Source organism: Melanerpes formicivorus, unplaced genomic scaffold (assembly GCF_026170545.1).
Source record: "Melanerpes formicivorus ecotype bairdi unplaced genomic scaffold, bMelFor1.0.p_v2 SCAF_39, whole genome shotgun sequence".
NCBI classification, from domain to species: Eukaryota; Metazoa; Chordata; class Aves; order Piciformes; family Picidae; genus Melanerpes; species Melanerpes formicivorus.
Window position 1 is genome coordinate 4,507,243 of NW_027142391.1, and position 14,217 is coordinate 4,521,459.

General features: G+C 46.5%; 1 protein-coding gene across 6 annotated transcripts in view; it reads left to right on the forward strand.

The window, feature by feature from the left end:
- Positions 1–13,093, forward strand: part of SPSB1 (splA/ryanodine receptor domain and SOCS box containing 1) — a 34,571-nt gene extending 21,478 nt beyond the window's left edge. For 4 of the 6 annotated variants that reach the window (XM_068158340.1, XM_068158344.1, XM_068158343.1 and 1 more), the window contains exons 2-3: positions 6,221–7,048; positions 10,655–13,093. In XM_068158340.1, coding sequence (XP_068014441.1) covers positions 6,355–7,048; positions 10,655–10,782 — 822 coding nt within the window. In that variant the 5' untranslated portion in view covers positions 6,221–6,354 and the 3' untranslated portion in view covers positions 10,783–13,093. Of the gene's footprint in view, positions 1–954; positions 1,064–4,596; positions 4,725–6,220; positions 7,049–10,654 lie in introns of those variants that run through there. The other 2 variants (XM_068158342.1, XM_068158345.1) reach the window with 2 other exon arrangements.
- Positions 13,094–14,217: the final 1,124 nt, after the last annotated feature.

Consider the following 14,217-nt stretch of genomic DNA (forward strand, 5'->3'; position numbering starts at 1 on the left):
AGTGCAAGCGAGGTGGTGTGCTGTTGGTGCTATGAATTAATGCAGGGGAAAAGCTGAGTGTCCTAGTTCTTTGGGGCTAAAATTTGAATGCTGTTGGAGGCATGTGAGTTTTTCTCTCTACCCCAGTCTGGTTTGTACCCCAGGAGGTCTGTAGGATCAAGGGGTCCGTTCTCATCACCACAAAGGGAGGAAGGGGAAGACTCTTGTGTTGAAGTAGCATCTAGAGATGATGCTAGAGAAGGGCTAGCACTGTCAAGGGGCTTGGTGGACAGTTTCTGACTAACTAGCTGTGCACATCTGGGGTCACCTTTCACACCCTTTAGATAAGCTGCTGCCAGCAGGTTTGTCATCAGACTAGGAGTGGCATGGTTCCTTTTGTCTGTTGGCTTGTGGGATGAACTTTCAGCCCCAGAGTGTGGACCAGGGGTACTAAACTTTTCCATGACTGTACTAGAAAAACCTGAGCAGAACTACAATAGGGTTTTTCAAGTCTCTTTCATTAATGCTGTCTGGGATCCTTAACTTCAGCTTTCCAAAGCTGTAAGCCAGCAAATGGCCATGTGCAGAAAGTGTATTCTTTTCTTTTCTCCTGGAATGTCTTCCAGGCTGGAAATCTTTAGGGTAGGGCTCCAATTCTCTGTCTGTGGCACACCTCAGCATATGCTAGGTGTTTAAAGGTCTGGCCTCTTATCTGCAGAAGTACACTCAGTAAATATTATGGAGGAAGTTGTGAGTAACAGAGCCACAGTAAACAGACTGGAAGGAGTAGACTTCAAGTAAATCTGGATCAGGAGTAGAGGCATTTCAGAGCCTTCAAGTATTCTCATAACTGATGTTCCAGAAAGGTATGTCCTATAGGTGTTAAGCTGCAAAGCAAGGGAGGGACCTGTGAGGTCCTCAAAGCTATCAAACTTTATGTAACTGTGAGGTGTTTCTGGTCCTCCTTTCTGTAAGTTTTGTAACTGGAGGAGAATGGTTTGCCAGTACTCCACCTCAAGAAAACAGATGTTTCTGGGAGTGTCTCCCGGGTGCTTACAGAGCAGGCATCTTCCAGTAGGATTTGGTGAGTATTCCTTTATTTCTTGCTTCTCCTTGTTTTGAAGAGGGTGGTTCTAGAACTCATTATGCTGTGGATTTTTCACTTGTGAAACTCCATGCTCTGCAAAGCCTCTGGCAGCAGGAGTTAGATTGGTTAATGGAACCAGCAGTGACAGTGACTTCTGAATGGCTGATGACCAATACTATGCCTTGTGTGCAGATGCTGGAGTGGGACTTTGAGGGCTCTGGCTGCTGTGCAAGTTGCTTCCAAATGGAGCTGAAAATCTGTACAGCAGACTGTTAAAAATTCCTGTATCACTTTGAGATGTGGCTACCTGAAAAAACAAATCCTGCTGTGTGATGAAACTTGAATGGGAACAACTTTTTGGCTGCATATTAAACAATGAGGGCATCATGGGCTAGTAGCCTTTGGCATGAGTTCATTGTATTGAGAGCTTGGGTTGCATTTCGTGTCTCTGTGTGTGTGTGTGTTCAAGATGAAGTGAATGGATTTGAATGCTGGCATGGGTAGGAGTGAGGTGAATTACCTGGGAGCAGTAAGGACCCTGGTTCTGAAAGTGGAAGACTTTTGTTAACCTAGCTGCATGACTTGTTTAAGGGGCCCTATTTAGCCTCGTGTTTGCAAGGTGTTCCTCTGGGTGTTTGGGGATACCAGGCTGAAATACTGAAATAAAGATTTAGTTGATTGGTTCATACTAAGGGGAAAAATCTTCTGCTGTGAGTAGTTGAGAGTGCTACCTACGAGACATCTGCCTAGCTGGGTTCATGGTTGTGTCCTAGGAGGTTCACTGCCAGCTGAAGGGAGCAGAGCAGAACCTGAAGCCCCACCCCTGGACGTTTCTAAGGCCAGGCTGGATGTGGCTCTGAGCAACCTGACCTAGTGTGAGGTGTCCCTGCCCATGGCAGGGGAGTTGCAACTAGCTGATCCTTGAGGTCCCTTCCAACCCTAACGATTCCATGGTTATGGGGATGAGCACATGTTTAAGCAGAGTGGAATTGCAGCAAGCCTGAACTGTTGATAGGATAGATAAATTACTTTCAGTGCTTACATTTGTATTTAAACCTGTAACAGTTCAAAGGGCTGAAGCAGATTATTCCCTAGCATACCTTTTCACTTAGAACTGCCTGTGTCTCCTATCAAGCTCCCCAGGGCATCAGCCCATTAATTTTAACAGGGTAAGCTTTTCTCTCTTTGCCCTGCTGAAGGAAAGTGCCTGGTATTGTCTTGGGCATGAAGAGACTTTTCTTTTCAAAAAATGAGGGCATAATTGTGCTTTCTGGCTGTAGGGCAAGGTGCTCTGCAGTTCTAGCCCAGGCTAGTGCCAGGAAGAGTGGAGCCAGCTCTGAGCAGGAATCGTTGCCTTGCCCGAATAAGGAGCTGTGTTGCACTTACCTTGGCATATGGGTCTCAGTATATCTGACCTGCTGTCTCTGACCACTTTGTTCCAGACTTTTGTGTCTCTCCCCTTCTCTCTTTTCTTGCCATTCTGTTCATCTAGTTTTAAGAGTCTGCCTGGGAAAAGACTCCTAACTAATGCAAGTCATCTGTGGTGCTTGTTTGGGAAAGGCTTTCTCTTTGGAGCAGGTAGCAAGGTGGACTCCTGTCCCATGTGCTTCAGAAGTCTCCTGTCTTTCACTGTGGTGATTCTCTTTCTGGTACAGCTGCTTTGAGAGAAAAATGATGAAGCTGATGTTTGCAGAAGGCAAAAAAAATACTTCACAGGCATTGCTTGGCTAGCAAAGAACACAGAATTGTATCTTCTGAGTGTTCTGTTGCAAAGCAGTCTGTACCAATACTCCTGCAGTCTGCTGCCTTTGGGTTCTTGCTTCCTGTGCAGCGCTCTTGTGTGTACTGTATAGCTCCCAGGAAACCTCTGCCTCTCCTCTTTCTGACAGTGTTTTGGGGGTTTTATCCTAATCAGAGTTCCAACAGCTGAATTTGCCTATGGACTTCCAAGTCTGCTTTAGCCTTGTTAACAGCCCTTGTCCATATGCCATAGGTTCTGGGAATGCCAGGTAGTTCATCTGGTACTTTCTGTAGGACACTAGAGGGTTCTGTTCTGTCAGCAGCCTGATGGTCTTTGTCTCAGCATCAGGAAATAACTTGCACAGGAACTCTTAAAATGATTGGTTCTGGTCAGCATTAATATCCCTTTCCTAGGGGAGGTACCTGTTAAGAGTGACTGCACAGATCTCTTCCTAACAGAGCTGGTGTCAGCTTTGAGGAGTAAAACTGATCTTGAGAGTACGCAAGCATGAGAGCACTGGGATGACTTGGAGAAGCTGCTGCTGAACCCTTGAATAACTGCATGCAACACATAGGGGAAGCTGAAAAATTGCTGAGGTGGTTTGTAGGATTCATTACAATGTGCCACAGTCTCTGGAAGACAGTTACAGCAGTGTACTTGAGCTCCATGTCTTATCAGCCTTGGACTCCCTTGGTTTGAAAGATCACTGCTCCTTGGATTTACAGAGCAAGGGAGCCTGTGCTCTTAGAGGCTGGTGTCCACTGACTGCTGTCCTTCAGCTGGCTGTTCCTAGCTTATTTTCAGCTGCTCACCAGCTGGCTTATGTAATTCAAGATTTGCTTTGGTGTTGTACATAGTACTTAACCTGCATCGTGTCTCAGTTAGCTTACCAGTGAATCAAGTGATTGAACCTTACTTAAATGGCAGCTGCTTAACAAACCACCTTCTGTCCATCAGTGCTGTGTACCTGGGGTCCCTGAAGAGGCTGACATAGCTGTAACACTGCCTATTAATGTGCATTGGGATGTGACTTTGATAGGACCTCAGGCATGAAAAAATAGGAAGAGGAGGAAAAGTAGTCTTGTCTCTAGTGCTATTTGAGCATGCCCTGGACCAGTAGTTAAAACCATGTGGGGCAGCTGGTGAGTTGATCCTTGACCTGGAGCACACAGGAGCCTTCCCTGTCACCTCCTAGCTGAAGCCTTGCTGCTGGTGTCCAGTAACATTTTTCAAACAGATCTGATTCATGCTCTATTTTCTATGCCAGATGAGGTCCTTGCTTGTGAGTAAGTGTTGTGCCTGTAGCTGGCAGGAGCGCTGCGTGATTGCCTCACTTCAGGAAATGTTAAAATAACAATTTTTTTTTTTCTTAGAAAGCTAGTTTGTTCCCCTCCCACTTCTAATGCTCCTAATAGCTGCCCCCAGTTTGGCAGCTGTCTTACAGAGAGCTGTTTGTGTTGCTGAGTGAGAGCGGAGACGCTCTGGTGGATGGAGGAGAGGTACGCAAAGTCAGCTCCTACCTCTGGCCAAGCTGCCTCGAACATTTGAGAGGCTTCTCTGCAATTTGGAAGGAAAGCTGCTCAACTGGGAGAAGAATCTTGTTCCTCCCTCTGGACTCTGAAGCTGGGGATTTTTTTCCTCTTGGAGAAGAGAAGCTGCCCCAACTGAAGCTTCTTAATTGAGACAAACCATACAGCAGGTTTATCTGCTCTAGACTACAGTAATTCCACGGGGCAAGTAGCAATAGCTGCTGGAAAAGGTGGCCCATGAGGCTGGACCCAGCAGATTTTGTCTGCTGTTTTGCACTTGCAGTTAGGCTTCCAAGGCACTTAGCAAAGCTTTAGTGGTGTTGAAGAGAATTATCTCCATGACCCTTATCAATGGCTGCTAGCTGCTTTGCCAGCTGATCTGAAGAAGGTTTGTAACTCCAGATGGAGAAGCTTTCTTTTTTATTGCCTGGCTCCTACCTTGTTTGATTGCTGCTGTGGGGAGATGGTTTGTGTTCAGTGCTTTAGTTCTCCTTTGGAACTGTTTGTGCTGAAGGAAGGAAATGGCATTTTATAAGGCGTTTATGACTGGATAAAAACACAGGTGATAGGGGTGTGTGCCTTTGCAGTATGTAGCCTTTACCCTAGAGGATTCCTAGAGGCTCCCCAGAAGCTTTAATTTACAGCTGTCATCCAAAAAAAGAAGGCTGGAATTTGGTTGTCTTCATCTAGCATCTGTCAGATGTTAGAGCCCTGCAAAGGAAGCACTGGAGTACCAGCTAGGAGAACACCAAGTGCTAATCTGGTGTGGTAGACAAGCTGGTTTGGATCCTGGAGAAACATTGCAGGTGGTAGCCTGTTCGTAGTGCCTGTCCTGCTTTCCAGACTGCCTTTTCTTGGGACAGAACACACAAATATCCCTCCTGAAAGGCAGCCTGCTTTCTTCTATCACTAGTGGAAGCTGTGCTGAGGAATGTTTTCCACTCTGAAGGCTCATTCCACCCTCTCTAGAGCAGCAGAGGGGAAGTCTCTTCAGTAATGCCACTCTTTCCTGCTAGGAACAGCTCAGACTAAAGCTTTGCAGAGCAGTTGTCCATATAATTAATCCCTCAGCTGTAGGATGTTAGTACAGGGTCCAAAGGTAATGCAACTGTCAGGTCTGATCTATCTCTGAGAAATGGGCTGGAGCTGTTGGGATTCTTTTGAGTGTTAAATGCCTGGTGTGATTTGGTTCTATTGTGGATAGCTGTAGAGATGGCTTTGGCAGGAGAAGAAATTCTCCATGGTGGTTGGAAAGAACTGGACCGTGAACACCAGTGGGCAGCCTGGGCCTTCACTGGGATGTCGTTCAGTCTGATGTTGTGGTATGAGCTAGGGCTGTGAGATGAGGCAAGTTTACACTTACACAAGACTGTTTTCTGTCCTCCTACCAGCTGAAGACTGTAAGGGGAAAAAGAAATCTCAAGCATTAGTGTGTTCTGGATTCTGAGTCTTCTGCATTGAAGAAACTCTTTGCCAACCTGGACAGCTTATAGATGGTCATGATGTGAAAGCAAGGTTTGCTGGAGGCAGCCCAAGTACAGATGTGTACTCTTTAGCTTTAATAACATAGTAATAAGGAGCAGTGTGCTCTCTGTAAAGAGGAGATAAGCTCTGAAGGCTGAATCTATACCTTTCCCTAGACCAAGAACCAGAAACTGAAGTGCCTTTCTGGAGGGAGCATCAGAAACTTAGTAGCTATCTATTTGATCTGTTATCTCTGCTGTGCAGAGTACAGGGTATAAGTAACATGATTGTCCTTCCTTGCTGGTGGAAAGGGAGGACAAGTTGTTAAGACTAACAGATGAAAAGTCTGCTCTGTAACTGTTGCATCCAAGGCTTCATGTGCTAATGTTTAACTCTCTTGTTGTTTTTTCCATCCATTAGGCAATACTGACCAGTGCACATCTGGGCAAGGTTTCCCAGCAGCTTTTCTGTGGGGCTGAATGACAGCAGGAGCAGCCGGATCAATCGATGAGCTTGCCTTGGGAGCCCACAAATAGGCAAAATCGGAGCACACAATGGGTCAGAAGGTCACAGGCGGGATAAAGACTGTGGATATGAGGGACCCTGTATACAGGCCGCTGAAACAGGAGCTCCAAGGACTCGACTACAGCAAACCCACACGTCTGGACTTACTCCTGGACATGCCTCCGGTGTCGTATGAGGTGCAGTTACTGCACTCGTGGAACAACGACGACCGCTCGCTGAACGTCTTTGTGAAGGAGGACGACAAGCTGATATTTCACCGGCATCCGGTGGCGCAGAGTACAGATGCCATCCGCGGCAAAGTGGGCTACACGCGGGGCCTGCACGTGTGGCAGATCACCTGGGCCATGAGGCAGCGAGGCACGCACGCCGTGGTCGGGGTGGCAACCGCAGATGCCCCTTTGCACTCGGTAGGGTACACCACGCTGGTAGGCAACAACCATGAGTCCTGGGGGTGGGACCTGGGGCGCAACAGACTCTACCACGACGGCAAGAACCAGCCGAGCAAAACCTATCCTGCCTTCTTGGAACCAGATGAAACTTTCATCGTGCCAGACTCCTTCCTGGTGGTTCTGGACATGGATGATGGGACGTTGAGCTTCATCGTAGATGGGCAGTACATGGGTGTTGCCTTTCGGGGACTCAAAGGGAAAAAGCTGTACCCAGTGGTGAGCGCAGTGTGGGGCCACTGTGAAATACGGATGCGCTACTTGAATGGACTTGACCGTGAGTATAACTCCCTCTGCTTGCTCTGGCAGCACAGATCTCTCTGCTGCTTCAGTGCAGGCTTACTAGACCATCCTGGGGAGGGGTTTGCTTTCTCTTGAGGTGAGGATACCCTGTCAGCAGTGGGATTGCTAGGTACAGCTCTCAGTCCACAAAGGACAATACAAATGTTTAGCTGTACACACGTGTGATTGCCAAGGCACTACAGGGAGCAAGCAGGGCCTGGGAGGTGCTATGGGGGAAGAAGGTGATGCCAGTTGTCTGTCTAGAGATGTCTGTGTTGCTACCAAAGCAGCAGCAGGAATGGCCTTGTGACAGTTACATTATTGGCAGTGTAAACATGGTGCCTCTTTACAGGAAACGGTCTCTGGGGGACAGTTGCTTTCCTTAAATGGCTAATAAAGGAATTTTCAGAAACCTGTGCAGGCAAGAGTGGGAAGTTCTGCCCCTATCTAAGGAAAGGGAGATGTCTCATCTTTCATAAAAAGCAGCTCACTTTTGCTTCTTTCAGGACAGGGTGTGCTCATTCCTGGTGTGGGGCCGGGTATTGCAGCCAGGCCAACTTGCATGCCAGGCCCTTTACTAATAGGGACATCAATCTCTAGCTAAGCTTAGTAATCAATTTGGCTGTCCAAATGTGCTAAAGTCTGTTATCTCTCATAGTCAGAACTTCCCATGGGGCTAGGCTGTGACTCAGTCCTTTGGGTAGGGTGGAGGAAAGAGGTGAAGGAAGTGGATTAAAACTTGGATTTATGTTGTTAGTGAAATAAATTTGGCAGTATTGATATGAAGAGAGTGGTGTTTCCCTTGCATTCCAGAGCAGTGTCTGCTCAAAGGCTGTGGCATGCTGGGCTCTTCTGTTTCTTCTTAGAACCTGTTCTAATGCTGGGCCAGCAGTGGCAGAGCCCTGGCAATGGTGACAGGAGATACAAGAAGCTGACACTGGGCACCAGAAAAACTGAGCTGTCAGAATAACCAGGAGAGCCTTGTCAAATACACTTCAACTCATCAAGACCAAACAGAGAGCTCTTGGCAGAGCACTCTCTCTCCAAAAGCAAAACCCGGCTTGTTCAGCCACAGCAGCTTACAGAAGGGCAGCAGCTCCAGTAACCAGGCTTTCCTGAGAGGTCAAAGCCAAAATCTGCAGCTCCCCTCGAAGCCAGCAAGTCTGGGGAGCTGTTGGCACAGAAGCACACTTAGCAAGGAAGCAGCCACCTCCAGCACTGGATCTGGTTGTAGTGTGCTCTCAGCATGGGAGTGAATTGCGGGCGCCAGGCCAGGAATGACAGGACGCTATTTTGGCAGAGATAGAAAGAAGGTGTCTGGCTCTAGGCACTCGTGAGCATTCAATAGCAACACTGTCCAGTGATTGGAGAGCTTGTGAATGGAAGGAGGTCAGATGTGTGTGTGCTTTCCCTTTCATCTTGGCTCTCCTGTCAGACTGGGTTATCAGTGCAAACTAGATGAGGACAAACTGCTTTTCTTAATCTCTGTGGGAAGAAGATCCTCTCCTTTTAAGGCCCTTAAACTGGAGTTTATTTATGTTAATGTCTATAGGCTTTAAAGGTCAGGGCCTCTTGTCCTTTGGGATGCTGGCTAGACAATGCCTCTGTCCCAGATATCTCCATAGGGGGCAGGGGGAATTGGGACACGCTTTGAATGCAGCATATTTGTACCTCAGTGGTTGAGGAGTAAGCTGCACTGGGTAGTGCCAGAGGAGTGTTGCCAGTAACAGGCTTCTCTGGCAGTCTCACAGCCAGAGCAGGGACGTGCAGACCTGCTGTGGAGACCTGTCCCTGTGGAGGAGACAACGTGGATCCTGAAGTAGGTCATGAGCAGGCAAGAGCAGCAGTCCCTTGGGCTGAGAGCAGCCACGCTGTCACCTGTGACACAGAATGTGTATGACAAATGGTGGGGCTTGGGCAGTAACAGCAGTGCCCTGACAGATCTGTTTGCTCTCCACCCAGCTATCAGTGCAAAAGTGTGCATAGAGAGGAGTGAGTCCTCAGAAGTAATTAATGCTTGAAGCACTGGGAGAACTTTAAAGAATTGCTAGGAAGGGAAAAAACAAAACAAGAAAGAAAAAACCAAACACATTCCATTGCAGCTTCCTCTGGAGCAGGTAATTAGCTTGTGAGCCCTAGCAGGGGAAGTAGGGCATCAGTTCAGCTCTGGCTGCTAACTTCGGGAGACAGACCAATTCAAGCATGCATTTCCTGACTTTGTTACCAGATCTCTCCTCAGCTAACCAACTCTCCTTCTCACAGACATTTTTTTTTGCCAAAGAATAGATAGAAATTAGCTTTCCCCACTCTTCACACTGTCTCTTTCTACATGGAGCAGTAGGACTGTTTGTTTTGTCCAAAGCAGAATCAGGAGGGGCCGGATCAGAGGCTCCTGACAATGTTCTTCTGTTGAGCTTTTTGGTGTTAGCTGATACCTTAGAATCTGGAAGGAGCCTGTCTTGTTGATGGACTCTATTCTAGCTTTAAAAAAGCAGTAACATGATGAGGCTCAGGAAAATCTAAGCTTAGTGTCCCAGGTGTTTAAACCAGTTGTATGAACAATCAGATTAATTTGGCTGGTACTAGTGGAAGCTAGAGGTGTTGGCATCTACCAGCGTTCCTGAACACTGCTGCTGCTTAGCCAAACTTTTCCATTCTTGTGGAAGTTTTTTAGGCATCTGTTCAACTCAAGGTATCTAAAGGAAGCTTTCTAATGGTCTTTGCTCAGCCCTCAGGCTATTAGGCAGTTATCTGCCTAATTCAGCATGGCTTTAGGTTAGCCCTCTCATGGTGGAGGAGAAACCCCTTAGGCTTGAGCAGCATGGTGTGTAAAGGAGGGCTTTGACAGTCCTGAAGCTGTGAGGAACTAATCTGTACTTTCCTGTTCTTTAGCAGTGATGTGTTTGACCTTAGTCCCCTGTATCTTGTGAATGACTCTTTGGCATCCAAGGGCCCCAATTGCCGTTCCTGAAAAACAAGTGTTGTCTTGTGCAGCCTTTACAATACAGGATGCAAAAAAAGATAGCCAAAGGCTTGCATTTTTCCCAGCACAGGAGGGAATCCTCTAATGGAAAATGTCACAATACAAGTAGTGACATGAAGCCTGGACAGATGGCTTTGTTTTCCACGAGAAGTATGTAGTGCAAGTGAAGGGGCTGACAGCTCTTATCCTGCTGTGAGACAAATCATGGTACCTTCTGGGTACCCGTGACCACATGATGCAGTCAGTGGGAGCTGCTGTCTTTTACTTCACTGAATCTCTTACAAAGGTGGTTTGGATACTGCAGTAAGAGGCACAGGCTGGAAGATGTGTTCTGACTTGAAGTGCTGTTGCTGAGGGGGAACTTCGATTAGGGGTTTCTAGCACTATTTTTGTTGACACACTTGTATGGCTTAACTAACCTCTACAGAGACATCATTCTCTGCCTGGGTATTTGATGAGCTGAAGTTGCTGATACATAAATGCTGAAAGACTTGGCTCCCACAAACATGCCAGGCATTCACTTTTCTTGATCATTTTTCCTGGGAGACTTCTAGAACTAGCAGAATGAATGTGTAACTTGTGGGTTGGGGTGTTAATACTTTGGGTCTCTCTTTCCAGCTGAACCACTGCCTTTGATGGACTTGTGTCGGCGAGCTGTGAGGCTTGCTCTGGGCAAGGAAAGACTGAATCAGATCCCTACACTGCCACTGCCAGCCTCCCTCAAGAGTTACCTGCTCTACCAATGACCTTCATGTTCAAGGACAGAATTGGAACCAAGGCAAAACGTCGGAGCTGACCCACTGAGCAACGGGCTCTCCAGCCTCGTGTCATCGCTACTGTTGGAACTCCTTGGCCAAAGTATTCCCACCACTGCTTAAGTCTCCATGTGCCCTTATTGACAAGCTCTCAAGTAATCCTTGTTTCACAACTGAGTGTTTTGTTCTTTGGAAGTCACTTCCCCAACACACTTACAAAAGGAACATTTGCAGAAGCTCTGTGCTTCCCTGCTTCTCCTGAGAAAAGGCTATGCTGCATCCTTAGGGTTGTGGAGCCTAGGAGTGAAGGATTATTTTTTTTCCTGTACCAGCTAAAGGGAAGAACATAATTTGTGGGAAAGAAGGCATTAGGAGTGGAAATCTGAAGACCAGGTTCTAAGAATGGAAGGGCACAGGGTGGCCAGTGGAGTTGGGAAGAGTCTGGAATACCAAGAAGAATTCATTGCGGAGTGTTAAAACCAAAACCAAAATAGAAGCCCAAGCCCTGAATCACCAAACTCAAAAACCCTTCCACTAGGACACCTTGGAGAAGGTGGTTATGTTGCTGATGTCTGTATCTCTGCCAGGATTTCTCACCATGTTCTCATGTAATGTCATAAGCATCATAAACAGTGAATCCTGCCTTCTTGTTTGTCACCATTGCTTTCCCAGTTCTGCTCCATCCTCTGTTCCATCCCCTCCTAGTGGGTTCGACTCATGGTTGAGAAGTCATACTGTGTCTCTACCTGCCCTCTTCCTGACTTAAACCTGCAGGTTTCTAGTTTGGGATCAGGGTTTCCTTGCTGATGTGGGGACAGGAAAGTGACAAACTTCTCCTGCAAAAGGGTGAGACAAGCTGTATGAGCTGAGATTTGTTACACAGCTAAAGGTCCTACCATCTTAGGTCAGCTTTCTGTATAGCCTGTTCCATGTTGAGGCTTTAGAGAAACACTCATGTGTTGCTCCATTGGCTCTGCCAGGGATTCCTCTCGTTAGATAAGCTGCTTGAAGTCATCCAAACCAGGCCTTGTTCTGTCCTAGACAATCGGTGTAATCTCAACTTAACTATGCAGCAGGAATAGTTCTCTCTGTCTCTTGCTTAGGGGTGGGAAGTTGTTCTAGAGAAGGTGGTAGCAGTGTGGCTGTAGAAGTACCATCAGCATCTCCTGTTAAGGTCTAAACAGAGACCAGTGGGATGATCTTGGGGCAAGAAAAAAAGGCTGAAGTTCTCCAGAGCTGGGAGTGGGGGGCAGGAGGGAACTGCAATAAACAGGACAAGCAATTCAGGCAAAATCAGCACATCCCAAATAGACGCTCACCTCAGTAGCCAAGTAAAGAGGATGACACTCCTTTACTAGCAGGAGCTGCTCTCTTGACCTCTCCACAGGTTACTATGCTGCCTTTCTGGGGTTATTTTGCACATTTCTTTGTCTTGAAGAGAGAAAAAAAAAAAACGTTTGTGTGGTTGGATGTTTTTGTTTCTGTTGTTAGGTTGTTTTTTTTCCCCCTGCTCTTGAGTTACCCTTTCAGTTCTGTGTAGGTACAAATGAGTTTAGTTGTTGAAAATGTTAATATATATATATATATATTTGTGGTGTATGTATAAGAACATGTTTTAAACAGCTGCTGTAGGGTACCTTTCTTTTTGAGAAATAAACTACTTGCATAGTATATTTTTTGAAGCACAGAATTGGTGCCAAGACTGGGTGGGGGGGTGATGTGCCCCTTTTTTAATCTAATATTGTATGATTGATTTTTGTCTTTTGGGTTTTGTAACCTCGGGGTTTGTACTAGTTTCTGTCACAGGGTAGGACACAAGAACATTATGTGTATGGAGCCCTGCTTGGTTGCCTTCAGCTTGAACCACTGTCTTCCAGAAGTCCAGGGAAGCAGCTGTGTTCTTCCTACTTCTAGTGCTCTTTGTGCTCCCTTGTTCCCATCTCTTCTCACTCCACCAGTACACTTTGTACAGTTTTAAATTCTGACTTTCTATTTTATGACTGTAGATAATACTCAGTAACATAATAAACTTTATTGACTATTACATAATGCTGGGTTTTATTTGCCTGGAAGGATCAGAGTCCTTTCTGTCTTATTCCCAGGAAGCCATCCCAAACAGGTAACGCAAGGGCTGTTTTGCCTTTGTTTCTGCTTGAATGAATACCAGTCCCAAGCTGGAATCTAAAAGGTGTGTACAGGTGGAGGACAAGCTGCTATTGATACAGGGTGGTGGGGTGTGGTAAGCTGAGGTTTTACACAGCTGCCACTAATGCCTGAAAATGGCTGCTCCAGAGGGAGCTGAATAAAATCTGTGGTGAGACAGCTGCCTGGGTTTCTCAGTTTAATTTGGTTTAGAGCTGACTTGACTCCATACTGGACTTACTACTGCCTCAGTGCTTTTCCTTCAAGTGGACTCAGTCAACAGGGCTCTGGTTATTTTGCCAGACTCAAAGCATTGTGCAGGTTTGCAAACTGCACTCCTAGATTGCAGAGAAGAAGCTTGTATGAACACCAATTGCTGACCTGCTACCTGCCTGTCCCTTTTCAGAGGAAGGGGGATAGTGGATAGAAGAGAGCAAAATTAAATGGGAGTTAAAAGGCTCCCTAGCCAGTAGAACAGCATAGTTGAATACAGAAGGTGCTGTGGCAAGCTCAGCTGAGTGATGGGGGATTTGTTCTTGTACCATGTGTGCTTGAAAAATGGCTGATTGATGTGTTCTGGGTAACTTCCTCAGGTCATGAACTTGATAAAGCTCAAGTCACTTGGTATTAGTTTTCAGTCACTCCCTACCCACTGCGAGAAGTTGTTGTGTTTGTGTGTATTTTGAGATCTGTTTGCACAAGAGGCTTCATTCCAGGGCTGTGAGGAGATACTGTCCTGGAGTCCAAACTCTTTGCTTGTTGTTTGTGCCTTCAAGTCTTTTCCGCTTCCAACCTGTTACTGAATGGTACCAGCAGTTAGGTTAAGCCTCTCCAAAGGGACCCCAAGGGAGATGACTCGGTGCTTTTTGTCAATTATGACAAAGCCTTTGATTCTTCCTCCTGTCCACACAGTTCTGTCTTTCCTGCAGCTACCAACTTGTGTGTGAAATAAAATGGTTTAATCAGTTCACGCAAACATTACAACATGTGAGGCCCAACTAACGCTGAGCTACACTTCTGAGCTGCCTTATAAGGGTACTGGCTGAGGAGAGCTTTGAAAAAAAATAAGGCAAGTGGTTTCTTGCCTTTGTCTCCAGTTTTGAATTTTGGATGTCAGGCTTGTTTGGGTTTCTCACAGGGAGAAGTCAAGTGGTAGTAGAGCCCTTATTTAAATACCCATCATAGCCAATAATCATCACTTGTTTTGCTGCAGGTAGAGGAGTGCTCCAGTGGAGCACTTCCTTGCCTGTCTATGAACAAAGCCAGCTTCCCCTTTACCTTCCA